Raw genomic sequence first — 15,004 nt, 5'->3', positions numbered from 1 at the left:
TGTTTTTTCTTTTTAGATTCAGGAGTACATGAGCAGGTTCATGACATGGGTGCATTGCATGATGCTGAGGTTGTGCTTCAGCTGATCCCATTATCCAAACACTGACCATAGTACCCGATAGGTGGTTTTTCAACCCTTGCCTCCCTCCCTCCCTGCTCTTGCAGTCCCCAATGTCTGTTGTTCCCGTCTGTATGTCCATGTGTACCCAATGATTAGCTCCCACTTATAAGTGAGAATATGCCATATTTCTTTTTCTGTTTCTGCAAAACCTTGATATTTTAACATGAAATCTCCTGATTTTTAAAACTCAGCCTAAATTTAAGAATTTTGAAACCACCATGCAAGCCAAACAAAATACATCTGCAGGCTAGATTCTCCAAGGATTACCATTTGCCGCTTGCTACAGGCCCCCTTTTCAGGCGGGGAGTGTATCTTATTTGCCCTGCATAGAGGGAGTTCTCTAACGGGGGTGGGGAGAGGGGGGCGGAGCCAGGGAGAGGGGAACCCCAGCTTTGTTTCCAGAAACATAATTGTATCATTTCATAAAGTCCTCACAACAAAGCCTCAAGGTAGGCATTAGCTCATTTTCCAGCCAGGAAAACTGAAGCTCCAAGAGGTGAAGCGAGTTACCTGGGGACTCACAGCTAGTAAATTGCAAAGTTAATTCCAACCCTAGTCTGTTTCTTCAGGTGTACCACAAGGGCTGAATGCATGAAGTCAGCCAGGCGCTCAAACCGTGTCTGCAACAGGGGGCACTGCATAACTCTCTACTATACTTAATAGAATTAATACTGCTTGTTTGTTTGTTTGTTTGTTTGGTTTGGTTTTTCAAGACAGGGTCTTTTTCTGTCACCCAGGTGGGAGAGCAGTGGCGCCATCATAGCTCGCTGCAGCCTTGACCCCCCGGGCTCAAGTGATCCTCCCACCTCAGCCTTGCTGAGTAACTGGGACCACAGGCACATGCCACCACTCCCAGCTAGTCTTTTAATATTTTTGTAGAGACAGGGTCTTGCTATGTTGCCCAGGCTAGTCTCGAGCTCCTGGACTTAAGTGATCTGCCCGCTTCAGCCTCCCAAATGCTAGGACTACAGGAGTGAGCCACCGAGCCTGGCCTAATATTGTTAATAATTAATACCATAATTTATTGAGCCTCTGTGGTTCTAGGTGCTGGGACAGAGAGGAAACCAGGAAAAGCAGGCTCCCCGCTCTCGTGGAGTGTGCACCGAAACAGGCCAGACATAAACATGAAAATAAATAAACAAGTAATTTCAGAGAGTGCTAAGTGGTACAGAGAGAGGTTCAGGGGTCCCAGGAAGGAAGATCTGCCCTCCCAAAAAGCTCTGGTGGTTTCCGTCCCGACACAGTACCACATTCCCCAGAGAGGCGGGTCGCTCGTTTGGCACAGCTGAATTCCCTCTGGGATCCAATCCAACAGGTCTCATTTTCTTCCACACATTGTTAAACCAGATCTGAGCATTAAGTATTCAAGAAAGCCCCAATCTGCAAATATTTACCTTTCATTCAGCAGCATCTGACCCTCCCCTCGGGAGGCCCGATTAAGACAAAGGAGGGGACGACAGGCCGGGTGACGCTGGGAGGGTTTAATTCCAGATGTTTCTCAGGGGGTGGGGCAGGAATTGGGGGGTGCAGGCTCTCCAATCCAGCAAACCCAACACATGTGCATACTGGCCCTTCCACATGGCCATGTGCACACGCATATGCACACGCACACATGTGCACACACACACACGCACACACATACACATAACATGCTTTTCTTCTACAGCTCTGAAAACCATTTCAAATCTGTCCAACTGCTCCTCAGCCATGCAATTGGATCTTGCAGAGGGTAATCCAACAGGACGTGGGGGGTGGGGGTAGAAGCAGGGAAGGGACAGTTTAATTCCTTCCTGTCCATCAGCCCCCGCAGGGCACCACCTTGTCCCTGGTCCCCAGGAGGAGAGCAGGAGAGACCAGAAGGCCTCTCCCACAGATAGGAAAGGTGGGGGCGTGAGGGAGCCCATGAGCTCTGTCCCACAGAGTGCATCGTCCCAGAAACCCACACACGATCTGCCTCTCACCTCACCTGCCCCTCCCACAATGAGCTCCTCAGCCATGGGACTCCCCTCATTCCTACTGTGTGCCCAGGTCCCAGCTCAATACCCAGCAGAGACAATTGATCAGGGCTGAGAGGCCACACAGCACAGGGAAGGACTATGTGGCCTGGGCTTAAATCCCAGCTCTGGCACTTACCAGCTGTGTGACCTGGGGCAAGTTGCCCTCCCTAAATGTGCCTCCATTTGCCATCTGTAAAATGGGGGTGACAATAACACTTACACCTCAGAGGGGCATTGCGGAAATTAACTGAGTCACATCTAAGGTATTTAGAAGAGGGCCTTATACAGGGCCAGAGATAATAACGTGATTATTAGCCATGATTCAAAACACCCTTGCCATCTCCATCCTAAGCTGGTCATGACCAGGCTCACGCTTCACTCTGGGGTCTGGTGAGGGCATTAGGAGCAGAAGGGACAGGAACTCACACACACAAAGCCCTCCACGTGCCAGGCACTGGGTGTGGCACGTCACGTGGGTTTTCAAATTTGAGCCTCCCTGAGACACGAAGAGCTCTGGACTCTCCCATCCTGGGTCAGAGGAAACAGGCTCAGAGGGGCTCGGCGCCTCACCCCAAATTACATAGCAGCAAAGAGACAGACTTGGAAAACTCACTCCAAACCCCTGTTCTTTCCACGGCACCGTCTGTCCCCCATGGAGGAGAGGGAAACCTGGGCAGGTGGGGCCATGGATCGCCCTCCCTTGAGTCCCTGGCTGCGGCTCCAGGGATGCTGGCCACAGTAGGATGTCAGCCCTGCATCTGAGCCATGCCGAAAACCTATGCAGACATGTATGTGCTTCGAGCCCTTTGTAGGGAAGGCACAAAAAAAAAAGGGAAAGAAATAGAACAGCCTGGCTAAGCTGAAATGCTCTCCTTAGAGGGGAAGGGAAATAAAATTTGATGAACCTCTGCATAATGTTCAAGTTATGAATGTGTAAAGTGATATTCTGCACATATGCTGAGAAGAATTCATCTTGGGGCTGAGCTGTTAGGAGCCATTGGAACTGGGGCACCAGCAAACAGCAGCTTCTTGTTGATGGGGTACGGAGAGGTCCTGTCTTCTGCCTCAGCAAAACGAGGTGCGTTTTACCCACAGATGCCGCAGGAGGTGAATCTCCGTAGCAGGGGTGGCAACTGACCGCAGTGCTAACGGGGCAGCTTTGGACATCTGGTTGCTTATGTGTCTACTGCAAACACTTGCTGAGTGCCCACTCCGGGCCCTGGGCCAGGCTGGGCATTGCCACCATCCACAGCCTCAGACGAGGTGAGCTGCGTGCCAGGTTAGCCGGATCTTCCTGGCCACTGCTGCCTGGCCTGGGACTGAACACCTGGCTTACACCGGGCGATCACATCCTCTCTCCTGGGGCTTTGGCATGGAAGTGCTGGGATGCTGAATCAGCGAGATGATGGTGGAGATGGAAATAAAAGAGCATGAGGGAGCCAGGGCTGAAGCCTCCAAAGATGAGAGTCCAGTTCAGTCAATCACCAGAAAACCCTAAATGAGCTCCTAGTGGGTGCCTGGTCCAGTTCTAGGTGCCTGGTTCACAGTGGGAAACAAGATGGCAGAGGTCTTCTATTCCAGAGCTCACAGTCTGCAAACTGGCAAACAAATAAAGAAAATCCTGGCAGATTGTATCAGGTGCTATGAAAAAATAGAAATGGTGCCAGGCATAGAGGCTCATGCCTGTAATCTCAGCACTTTGGGAGGCAGAGGTCAGAGGATGGCTTGAGGCTGGGAGTTTGAGGAGATCTGGGGCAATCGATAGCAAGACCCCCATCTTTACCAAAAATGAAAAAATTAGCCAGTCATGGTGGCGCATGTTACTTGGGAGGCCAAGGTGGGAGGATCACTTGAGCCCAGGAGGTCGAGGCTGCAGTGAGCTGTGCTTGTGTCACTGTACTCAGTCTGGGTGACTGATATGGTTTAGCTGTGTCCACCCAAATCTCATCTTGAATTGGAGTTCTTGTAATCCTCATCTGTCGTGGGAGGGATCCAATGGGAGGTAATTGAATCATGAGGACAATTACCCCTATACTGTTCTCATGATAGTGAGTTCTCATGAGATCTAATGGCTTTATAAGGGACTTTTCCCCACTTTGCTCGGCACTTCTCCTTGCTGCCGCCATGTGAAGAAGGACGTGTTTGCTTCCTTTTCTGCCTTGCTTGTAAGTTTCCTGAGGCCTCCCCAGCCCTGCTGAACTGTGTCAATTAAACCTCTTTCCTTGATAAATTACCCAGTCTCAGTTATGTCTTTATTAGCAGCATGAGAATGGACTAATACAGCAACAGAGTGAGACCCTGTCTCCAAAATATAAAAAATAGCAACGAGCTAGAGTATCTAGGATAAGGTTGTGGGGAGTGTGTGTTTAGACCCAGTGATTAGGAGAGGCCTCATAGGAACATCCTGAGGCACGGTAAGTAGAAAGGTCCCAAGGTGGGGATGCACTTGGAGTGCCTGAGGGATGAAAAGGAGGCCGATGTGGCTGGGGAAAGACACAGTGGCAGGCTGAGAGAGGGGCTTGTAACAGAGTACCTGTGTGGGCCTCCCCACTCCATGGGCTGCCATGCTTCTCTGCTGACTGAAGCCCTCCCAAGTGCCCCACAGGGAGTCCAGCTCCTCAATGCTGCCCCACCCTGCAGCCTCCTGTCCCTTTCCTCCTCCTCTGCTGAGTGCTAAGGATGTGCAGTGATGCCTTCCCTGCCACCGAAAGGCATTAATGCCCTTCTCCTTCAGCTCCCCCGGAAGCAGACCCTGTGATAAGGATTTGGGTACAGGTAGTTTTCTTGAGGGGAGGTGGTCCCAGGAACAATGGGTAGGGAAGAGGGTAAGTGCGACACGGAAGGGACGGAGCCAGTAGAGGATGTGATAAAGGCTGATCCCTGCTAAGGGCACCTGGAGACCAGTCCCACGGCAAAGCATGCCCCAGGCTGTTTTGCAACCAAGGGTGGGAAAGTGGGTCTTTATCCCTCAACACCCAGCAACTCCTGACAGCATCAGTCTCCTGGGCATTCCAGTAAGCCCCACGTGTTGGGCAAAGCAGATTCTGGGATCAGAGAGGGTCCTCAGGCTGAGAGTCACATGGACTTGTGAGAAGCCCCCAACCTGCGCATGAACTGCAAGTACTGAGCAGATCTGTCCAGGGCATAACAGCACCTGCATGGGCTCGAGCAGCTGCTTGAGTTGAATCCTGGGGCTGCCTCTTGCATCTGGGTAGCCTGATTCTGAGGCACTGCCAGCTCTGATTTTCTTCATTCTAGGAAATAGGCACGCAGATCTGGGCCCCAACTCCCCCTCCATCACTGTGCAACCTTACATAAGTGTCTCAACTTCTCTAAGCCTCAGTTTTCCTCATCTGTAAAATGGGGCTAATAGGCCTAACTGCATAGTGAAGTCTTAAGGATGAAATGAAATGCCTAGGCACAGGGCCTGGCACACAACATGTGCTCCATAAATGGCAGTTATGATGGTTGACTCTGACTTAGGGTTGCTGTTCTACATCCCCTCTCTCAAGAGGAAAGACTGAGAGCATAGGGACCCCAGGCCAGATTGGCCACTCGTGGGTACCTCTAGATACTGCTACTGATTGGGATAGGCCTGGGAGACGGACAGAGCTCAGAAAGAGTAACATAGGCTGTGATTCTTCAAGGCCTGCCACAAACACAGGCACAGCAGCTCTAGGGATGTGGGCTGAGCTAAAGAGGGCAGCAGCCCCTGACAGCCCAGAAGAGACTGGAGCAGCTAGCACGGTGTAGATTGGCACTAGGTTGGAGAGTGGCAGTGGTAGCTGGCCCATAGGAGCAGTTCTGGGTGAAGCCAGGAGAGCAGTACAGAGTGAGGTGGATACAGCAGTAACAATGAACTCACCCCCTGGAGGGAGGGCTCAGAAATTTCTGGTTTCAGGCTGCTGATGCTCTCTCTGAGTGGCTTCATCAGAAGAAGGTGTCTGGGAGGAGTTCTGCCTAAGGATATCTCCAGCTTCTGAACTCCTGAAATTCATCCAGCCAGCCATCTGCCTGTCTGTCCTTCCACTCATAGCTACTCATCTATACCTCTGCCTTCTTACTTATCAATCCGTTCATCCAACCATTCATCCATCTACCCATCCACCCACTCACCAATCCATCCATCCATCCATCCATCCATCCATCCATCCCTCCACCTACCCATCCACCACTCATCCATCCATCCATCCATCCCTCCACCTACCCATCCACCACTCATCCATCCATCCATCCATCCATCCATCCATCTATCCACCTGTCTGTCCACTTGTCCATCCATCCATTCACCTACTATCCACCCTATCCACCCAATCATCCATCTATCCATCCATCCCTCCACCTACCCATCCACCACTCATCCATCCATCCATCCATCCATCCATCCATCCATCCATCCACCCGTCTGTCCACTTGTCCATCCATCCATTCACCTACCTATCCACCCTATCCACCCAATCATCCATCTATCCATCCATCCATCCATCCATCCATCACGTATCCATCCACTCACTCATCTATTCATCCATCCATTCATCTAGCCATCCATCTACCTACCCATCCACCCACTCACCTGTCTAGCCATCTATCTATCCATCTACCCACCCACTGTTTATTGTCACCTCCTCTATTCCCAGCTGCACTCTGAAGACTCGGGTGATTACATGTAGTTCCTGACATTGAGAAGCCATCCTCCTCCTGCAGCCATCACCAGTCCCACAGCTGGGTCCTCTTTTCACTCAATGCCATGACAGAGCCCAAGAAGGAAACCTTGGTTCAGCTTCTTTATCTCTTTATCATGGTTCCAAGAAGCATAGGACCTAATGGTAAATGCTCAAACTTGGTTCCCTTCTGGGTTTCTAGTGCTTTGATCACATAAGCCCAAAGCAACCTCATGATCCATAAAACATTAAAATATCCCAGAAATTCCGACATAGTGATGTCCAAACTCTACCTTCTTCCGCCTCCCCCCTCTATAACCTCTGTCATACCATCCACTCCAGTTTTCGACTGGGGCCCGGTGGCCACTGAGGCCAGGCCATGGACTTCAGAGTCCCCGTGGTGGCCAGAGGTAACCCCCTGTGCACTGACCTCTCCCGGAAGTACTTGATGGCCTCAGGGTCTATGAAGGTCGGCTCCTCCCGGTAGCCCTGCTCAAAGACCTTGCGCTTGTGCCGGAACTCAATGACCGTCTTGGTGTAGGAGTTGAGCGTGGTGACAGAGGCTGCCATGCAGCAGGTAAAGGAGCCCCACGCCAGGCTGCCAAGAGATCAGGAGAGAGATGCCATGGTGAGGGTGGGTGAGGGACAAGAAAAATTCCACACCCACCAAACATTCATTCATCCCTGCACAGCTGCTTTTTCCTCTGGTACCTAAGCAGGTGCTGCCATAGAGAAGGGTAAGAGTTGGTCCCTGCCCCACTCACAGTCTGGGAGACAGAGAATTATCTGCACACTGTGATGCAGCTATAACAGAGTTCATTATGGGGAGGCAAGAAGAGCATGAATCACTCTGTCCAAGGGGGCTGGCATCAAGGAAAGTTACCCAAAATACAGCGACACTTATGCTCGGCCTGGTAAGAAGAGTGAGAGTTGGTCAGGGGAAAGGACATTCCAGGAGAAGGAATAGTGTGTACAAAGGCATGGAGGCATCAGACAGCAGGGAATGTTCCACAGACTGTGGGAGGTTTGGGGAGCAGAAATGAGGATGCATGAGGAGATTAGCTGGAGTTGGTGATGGAGAAGGAGATGGGGGCAGACATCCTAAAAACTCATTTTTTATGAAAGTTAAGTTACCTTTGTTCATGTATGACCTGGGGAAAGATGCCAACCCTTTCTGTTTCACATTCCTCATGACTATTTTTTTTTAAAGACAGGGATTCACTCTGTTGCCCAGGCTGAAGTGCAATGGTGTGATCATAACTTACTGCAGCCTCAACTTCCTGGGCTCAAGTGATCCTCCTGCCTCAGCCTCCCAAAGTACTGGGATTATAGGTATGTGTCACTGCTCCCAGTACCTCACGTCATTGTAATGGACAATAGCATTACCTCATAGGGTTGTTACAAGGATTAAAGGAGATGATCCACTAAAACTATCTTAGAATAGTGTCCAGCACATAGTAGGCACTCAAGAAAGTCTTGCTGTCATTATTATCATTAATATTAACATCCTCACTACCCAATTCCATATGATTTGGTTTGTAAACTCTCCCCCTGAGAGATGAGGTTATAATGAATGACCTGCTTGGCTCTCTCCTCCACAACTTTCTCTACAGCTGGGACTTTTGGCAGCCCTCATTTGATGTACATGCTAAGCCCAGCCCAAACGTGGAGAATTTATCCCATCCACAGTTGGAAAGGTAGGAAGCGTGGGGTAGAGCTAGGAGACTCAGCTGACCCAGTTCCAGCTCCAGAAATGGCCTGCCTGATTCCTCTCATCAAGACTATGCATTCAACATTTAGTACCAGGAGTAGGGTACCTGCCTGGCCTCAGTTACATCTGGCCTGGTTCCTGGATCCCTGTTCCTCAGTCTCTGCCTTGGTAACTGGTTTCCTCCAAATCAGGGACTCAGTTTTGTTGTTCCAACCCTGCATTGCCTGGGAGCTCCAGGCCTCCCCGATGCCAGCCCACCCAGCTGGCCTCTGAACATCATCACCACCCCTGCATTCCCCATGGTCAATGAAGCCCACTGCCTGCACCCACTGCTTTTCCCTTTGACAGCCCCTGAGCACCCCAGAAGGAAAGCAAGGAAAAAATCTGAGGACTCATCCTTTCTCAAAGAGATCCTCAAAAGGATCATCTGTTTCCCTGAACACCAAACCCATTGATAAGAGTTCCCGTTTCTTTCATGATAAGGAGCTGATGTAGATCTTCCAGAAGCCCTGAGTGTCTGTAATAGACAGTTTTAGGGCATCAACCTGGCCCCTCTAAGAGCTTCCCTTTCCACCAAAGTGTCCAGTGTGTTACTCACCAACCCCCACCATTCATAGATGACCGGTCAAGGGCTGACCATCTGGCCAAAGCTGGTCCAATCTGATACTCTCTCCTGAGCAACAAAGCTGAAGATTCTACTTCAGCCTGGGATGTCTATTTATACTAGCATGGTGGAAACTCAGAACCCGAGGATGGAGAATGAACAAGTAGGCTTTTTCTGGATTCCATGAGTATGGAGTATGTTGGTGTTGCCTGATCATAAGCCATTCTTCCTTTTGGTAACTGCACTCCGAGGTTCTGTTAAGGGATCACTCCTTCCTTCTTCTCAGGCCATTAGGTTTGTGTGGGGCTGGCCCCAACCCCAACCTCTATGTGAGCACATGACCTCAGCCTGGCTAATTAAAATGTTGCTGTTCTCTGGCCATAGTAATTGGTTGGGGGTGGGCACGTGACCCAAGTCAGGTTCATGAGACTCAACCCCTGAACTTGGCTGAAGCTACTGGGAAACAAAGCTCATCTTTCTTCTGTGGTGCTAAGCTGGTGAGGTTTGAGCCAAGAGGTGCTGGGGACCCTCTTGCCACCACCCAGCCTGAGAATGAAGTTGACCCAAAAGAAAGCAGAGCCATGAAAAGGGGCTTGATCCCTGAGCTGAAGCCATTATCCCTGAACTTTTCAATGATGGAAGTCTCAATTCCTTTCTTTTTAATTTTGTTTTCCTTGACTTTTGTTTCTACCCTGAAGCCAGTTTGAATTGGGTTTTGGTCACTGGGAACCAAAGTTATCATACGTTTACTTGCTATAAATTCTCTTCTTTTGCATGAGTTAGTTTTGACACGAATTTCGAGTCTTTATAGCCAAGGATCCTAAGGGTGACCAAGTCTGACTCAACCCTGATGTCCCAGTCAGGGGACAGAGCAGGGGATTCTCAAACTAAAGGCTTGAGCAAAAATACCTTTCAGGAGTGGTGGAGTCCAATGACTGAGTGTGTGGAGGGAGCTTCCCTGGGGAGGGAGGGGGTTTGCTAGAGCCCAGGGGCCCCAGAAACAGATGATATGGGGTGGAGCAGAGCCAGACAGTCAATGGGTGGACAGGTGCAAAGTCAGACTGAGCTAGAAGAAAAGCCTACATCCCCGCCTTTCCATCTACTTTACATGCAAGATCTTTTTTCAAATAACATGTCGTCCAGAGCTTGATTCCTCAGGCTTTCTGCATCCCAGCCCTATGGTCTCTTTTCCACTCCTCAAAAACCCAAAGCTCATTCTCTGCCCTACCTCCCCCATTGCCTTCCCTCCCTCTGGAATCCCTGGACTTTCCCAGGCTCTTTGCCCAGCTGGTCCCTTCTCACCTGTGAATGTCACCCCTTCCTTAGTGGGCATTTTCTGTCTACTATCTCTAAGAAGCCCCCTCTCCATCACTCTGTATCACATGCCCCTGTTTAGTTTCATCACAGCCCTCATTACACCCTGTAATTCTCTTTATCTTTTTTCCTTTCATTTGTTTACTCTTGTTTTTAAATTTTTCCTTTTGAGATAATTACAGATTCACAAACAGCTGTAGGAAATTATATATAGAGAGAACCCATGTACCCTTTAGCCAGTTTTCCCCAATGGTAAACTCTTGCAAAACTAGTGTAATACAATATTACAATATCACAAGCAGGATATTGACATTGATACAGTCAAAATACAGACCAAGGATCTCTTCTGTGCCATTTATAGCTACGGCCACTTCCTGCCTGACCTCCCACAAATCCTGTCAGCCACCAGTTCTTCATTTCAATAATTTTACCTCTTCAAACATTTTACATAAATAAAATCATACAGGAGTATGTATGGGATTGGCTTTTTTTCACCCAACATAATTATCTGGAGAATCATCCAAGTTATTGTGTGCATCAGTAGTTTGTTCCTTTATATTGCTAAATACAGTATTCCTGCCAGCAATGTATGAGTTTCTCCACATCCTCACCAGAATTTGGTGGTGTCACTATTTTTTATTTTAGCTATTCTGATAGACGTGTAATAATATCTCATTGTGGCTTTAATTTGAACTTCCCTAACAGCTAATAGGGTTGAACAACTTTTCGTTTGTTTATTTGCTATCTGTATATCCTCTTTGGCAAAATGTCTATTGGTGTTTTTTGCCCACTTTCTAATTGGATTGTTCTGTTGTTTCCTACTGAGTTTTCAGAGGTCTTTATATATCCTAGACATTAGTTCTTTGTCAGAAATGTGGTTTACAAATATATTCTCTCAGTCTATAGCTTTCTCTTAAACCTCTTAATAGGGTCTTTTGTGGACCAAAAGTATTTAGTTTTGATGAATTACAATTAATCCATTTTTCCTTTTATGTGTTCGATATCAAATATAAGAACTTTTTGCCTAGCCCTAGATTCCAAAGATTTTCTCTTATTTTTCTAAAGGTTTTACAGTTTTACATTTTATACTTAAATCTGTGATCCATTTTAAATTAATTTTTGCAAGTGGTGTGCAGTTTAAAGTAAGGCTGATTGTTTATCTTTGCCAGTGAATGTCCAATAGCTCCAGCACTATTTGTTGAAAAGGCCATTCCCTGTCCACCCCAACTCCCCGCCCCACCACCACACACCCACACAGTGAACTGATTTGTGCCTTTGTCAAAAATTAGTTGGGCGTATCTGTATTGGTCTATTTCTGAGTTCTCTATTTTTTTTTCATTGATCTATGTGCCTATCCTTCCACTAATATCACACAGCCTGGATTATTGTAGCTATACAGTAAGTTTTGAAAGTGAGTACTCTAATTCATTCTGCCTTATTCTTCTTTATCAAAATTGTTTTAGAAATTCGAATTCCTTTGCCTTTCCATATATATTTTAGAATACTTTTCTCTATATCTACAAGAAATTTGATGTATTCACTATATATTGTGTGTTCTGATCCATGAACATAGTATATCTACCCATTTATTTAGATCTTCTTTGATTTCTTTCTTTGGTATTTTTCTACGGTTTACAGTTTTCAGTGTACAAGTCCTGTAAGTGTTTTGTTACATTTATGCCTAAGTATTTTGCTTTTTTAGTATAAATGATATATATTTTTAATTTTGTTGTCCAAATGTTCATTGCTAGTTTATAAAAATACAATTGATTTTGTATTTTTATCTTCTATCCTAAGACAGCACTAAACTTATTTATTAAGTCTAGGCTTTTTTTTGGTAGATCCCTTGGATTTGTCTACACAGATAATTATGACATCTACAAATAGGTATAGTTTATTTCTATTACAATCTGTATACCTTTTATTTTCTTTTCATGTCTTATGTCTTGCATGTCTTTTATGTCTTATTTCTAGTTAGAACTTCCAGCACTATGTTGAATAACAGTGGTGTTCCCAATCTTAGAGAGAAAATAGTATTTCAACATTAAGTATGATGTTAACTGCAGATGCTTTATAGATGGTCTTTATCAAGTTGAGGAAGTTCCCCTTTATTCTGAATTTTCGGAGAGTTTTTTTAAAAGTATGAATCAATGTTGAATTGTGTCAAACGCTTTTTCTGTACTCATTGACATGGTCATGTGATTTTTTCTTCTTTAGCTTGTTAATATGGTGAATGATTTTTCAAATATTGAAGCAGTCATAATCCCTAGGATAAACCCCTTATCATGATGTATAATTATTTTTATATATTGCTGACTTCCATGTGCTATTGTTTTGCTAAGGATTTTGTATCTATATTCATGGGGTCTATTAGTCTGTGGTTCTTTGCACTATCTTTGGTTTTAATAACAAAGTGATGTTAGCTTCATAAAGTGAACTGCAAAGTTTTCTCTCTTCTTCTATTTTCTGAAAAAAACATGCTAATTCTTATTTAAATATTTGGTGAAATGTTCCAGTAAAACCATCTGGACCTGGAGATTTCTGTTTTGAAAGTTTTTATTTATAAACTCAATTTCCTTAGTAGTTACAGGGATATTCAAATTACTTATTTCGCATTTGGTAAGTTGTGGCAGTTTGGGCTTTTAAAAAAACTGATCTATTTCATCCAGGCTGTCAAAGTTATGTGTGTAGAGTTGTTTGTAGTATGCTCTTACTATATTTTTGATGTCCTCAAAGTCTGCAGCAACATCCTCTGTTTCATTCCTGAATTGGCATTTTGTGTCTCTCCTCTGTCTGCTCTCTCTGTCACTCTTGCGAGAGGTTTGTCAATTTTATCTCGTCAAAGAACCAGCTTTTTTGTTTCATTGATTCTATTACTTTTTGTTTTCAATTGTATTGATTTTTGCTCATCTTTCTTTTGCTGGCTTTGGGCTTATTTTGCCCTTCTTTTTCTAGGTTCTTGGGATGAGAGCTGATTTGACTTGAAACATTTCTCAATTAGATCCTATTGGTTGATGATGTTGAATTCTTTTATATCTTTGGTGATTTTCCATTTGGTTGTTCTATTAATTGTTGAGAAAGCTATATTGAAATATCTAATTATAGTTGTGAATTTTCCTATTTCTCCTTTCAGCTACATCACATTTTCCTTTACAGATTTTCAGCTCTGTTGTTTGGTGGATACACTTTTAGGATTGCAATGCCTTCTTAGTGGATTGACTCTTTTATCATTATTTAATGTCTATTTCTGGTCATTTTATTTGCCTGAGTCTACTTTATCTAATATTAATATAACTAGTCCTGCTTTCTTTTGATTAATGCTTACATGAGAGGTGATTTTCATCCTTTTACTTCCAGCCTATCTATCTCATCATACTTGAAGTGAGTTTCTTATAGACAGCACATAGTTTTGGGTCACATGTTTTAAATCCACTTGACCAATTTCTGGCTTGTAATTGGTGTATTTAAACCATTTACATTTAAAGTGATTATTGATATATTATGGCTTAAGACTGCCAACTAATTTTGTTCTTCCCTGCTTGTTTTGTTTTTTGTTTCTCTTTTTTTTTTTCTTGTATTCCCATGGGTTTCTCAAACAATTTTTGATTTATCTATAGTGATTTTGAGTGTATCTCTGTATATAGCTTTTTTAGTGGTTGCTCTGGGTCTTACATTACATATACATAACTAACCACAGTCTGCTGGTGTCAACATTGGAGTAAAGCATAGAAAGCTTGGCTCCTTTTGTGACCCTTTACCTTCCTTCATTTATAACATAATTGTCTTAAATATTTCCACTGTATACATTTAGAATCACATCAGACTATATTATGATTTCTGCTTCAACCATCAAACATAATTTAGAAAACTCAAAAGGAGAAAAAGGAGAAGTAAAGTTTCTCTGTCCATTTTTCATTCATTCTTTCTTATATTCAAAACTTCCCTTTTTCAAATTTCCATTTTGTTTACAGAACTTCCTTTAGCCTTTCCTTTAGGGTAGGTCTGCCGGCAACAAAATTTCTTAGTTTTTCTTCATCTGAGGATGTTGTGATTTCCCCTTCATTTCTGAAGTATATTTTTGCCGCATATAGAATTTTAAGTTGATAGTTCATTTCTTTCAGCATTTTCATTTTCTTTTTCTTTGAAAATGTTGTGCCATTTCCTTCTAGTCTCCATTGTTTCTGATGCAAAATCCACTGTTGCTTGAATTTTTTTCTCTGTAGTTAGGGAGGATGTTATTCTCTCACTGTGTTTTGTTTTTTGTTTTTAACTTTAGTTTTTTTTCAAGTTTGACTGTGATGTGTCTTGGTATGGATTTCTTTGAATGTATACTATTTTAGAGATTCATTCAGCTTTTGATTCTGAAGGTTTATGTCTTTTACGGGATTTGGGAAGTTTTCAACCATTATTTCTTTCAGTACTTTGTCCAGTCTCGCCCTCTTTCTCCTTTTCTTCTGGGACTCCAATGTTACACTTTTGGTTATAGTTCTAGAGGTCCTTAAGGCTCTGTACATTTTTTTAAAAGTTATATTCTCTCTGTTGTTCAAATTAAATAATTTCTATTGTCCTGTCTTCAAGTTCATTGATTCTTTCCTTC

General features: G+C 44.9%; 1 protein-coding gene across 3 annotated transcripts in view; it reads right to left on the bottom strand.

Annotated features, from left to right (window-relative positions):
- The window catches only part of GSG1L (GSG1 like), a 272,422-nt gene that overhangs the window by 30,805 nt on the left and 226,613 nt on the right, over window positions 1-15,004 (bottom strand). For 2 of the 3 annotated variants that reach the window (XM_050773982.1, XM_050773983.1), the window contains one exon: window positions 7,209-7,376. In XM_050773982.1, the coding sequence (XP_050629939.1) occupies window positions 7,209-7,376 (168 nt within the window). Of the gene's footprint in view, window positions 1-2,253; window positions 2,308-7,208; window positions 7,377-15,004 lie in introns of all 3 variants that reach the window. The other variant, XM_050773981.1, reaches the window with a different exon arrangement.

This window comes from Macaca thibetana, chromosome 20 (genome assembly GCF_024542745.1).
Source record: "Macaca thibetana thibetana isolate TM-01 chromosome 20, ASM2454274v1, whole genome shotgun sequence".
NCBI lineage: Eukaryota > Metazoa > Chordata > Mammalia > Primates > Cercopithecidae > Macaca > Macaca thibetana.
The sequence above is the reverse complement of the archived record's forward strand: the minus strand, read 5'-3'. Positions and strand labels throughout refer to the sequence as shown.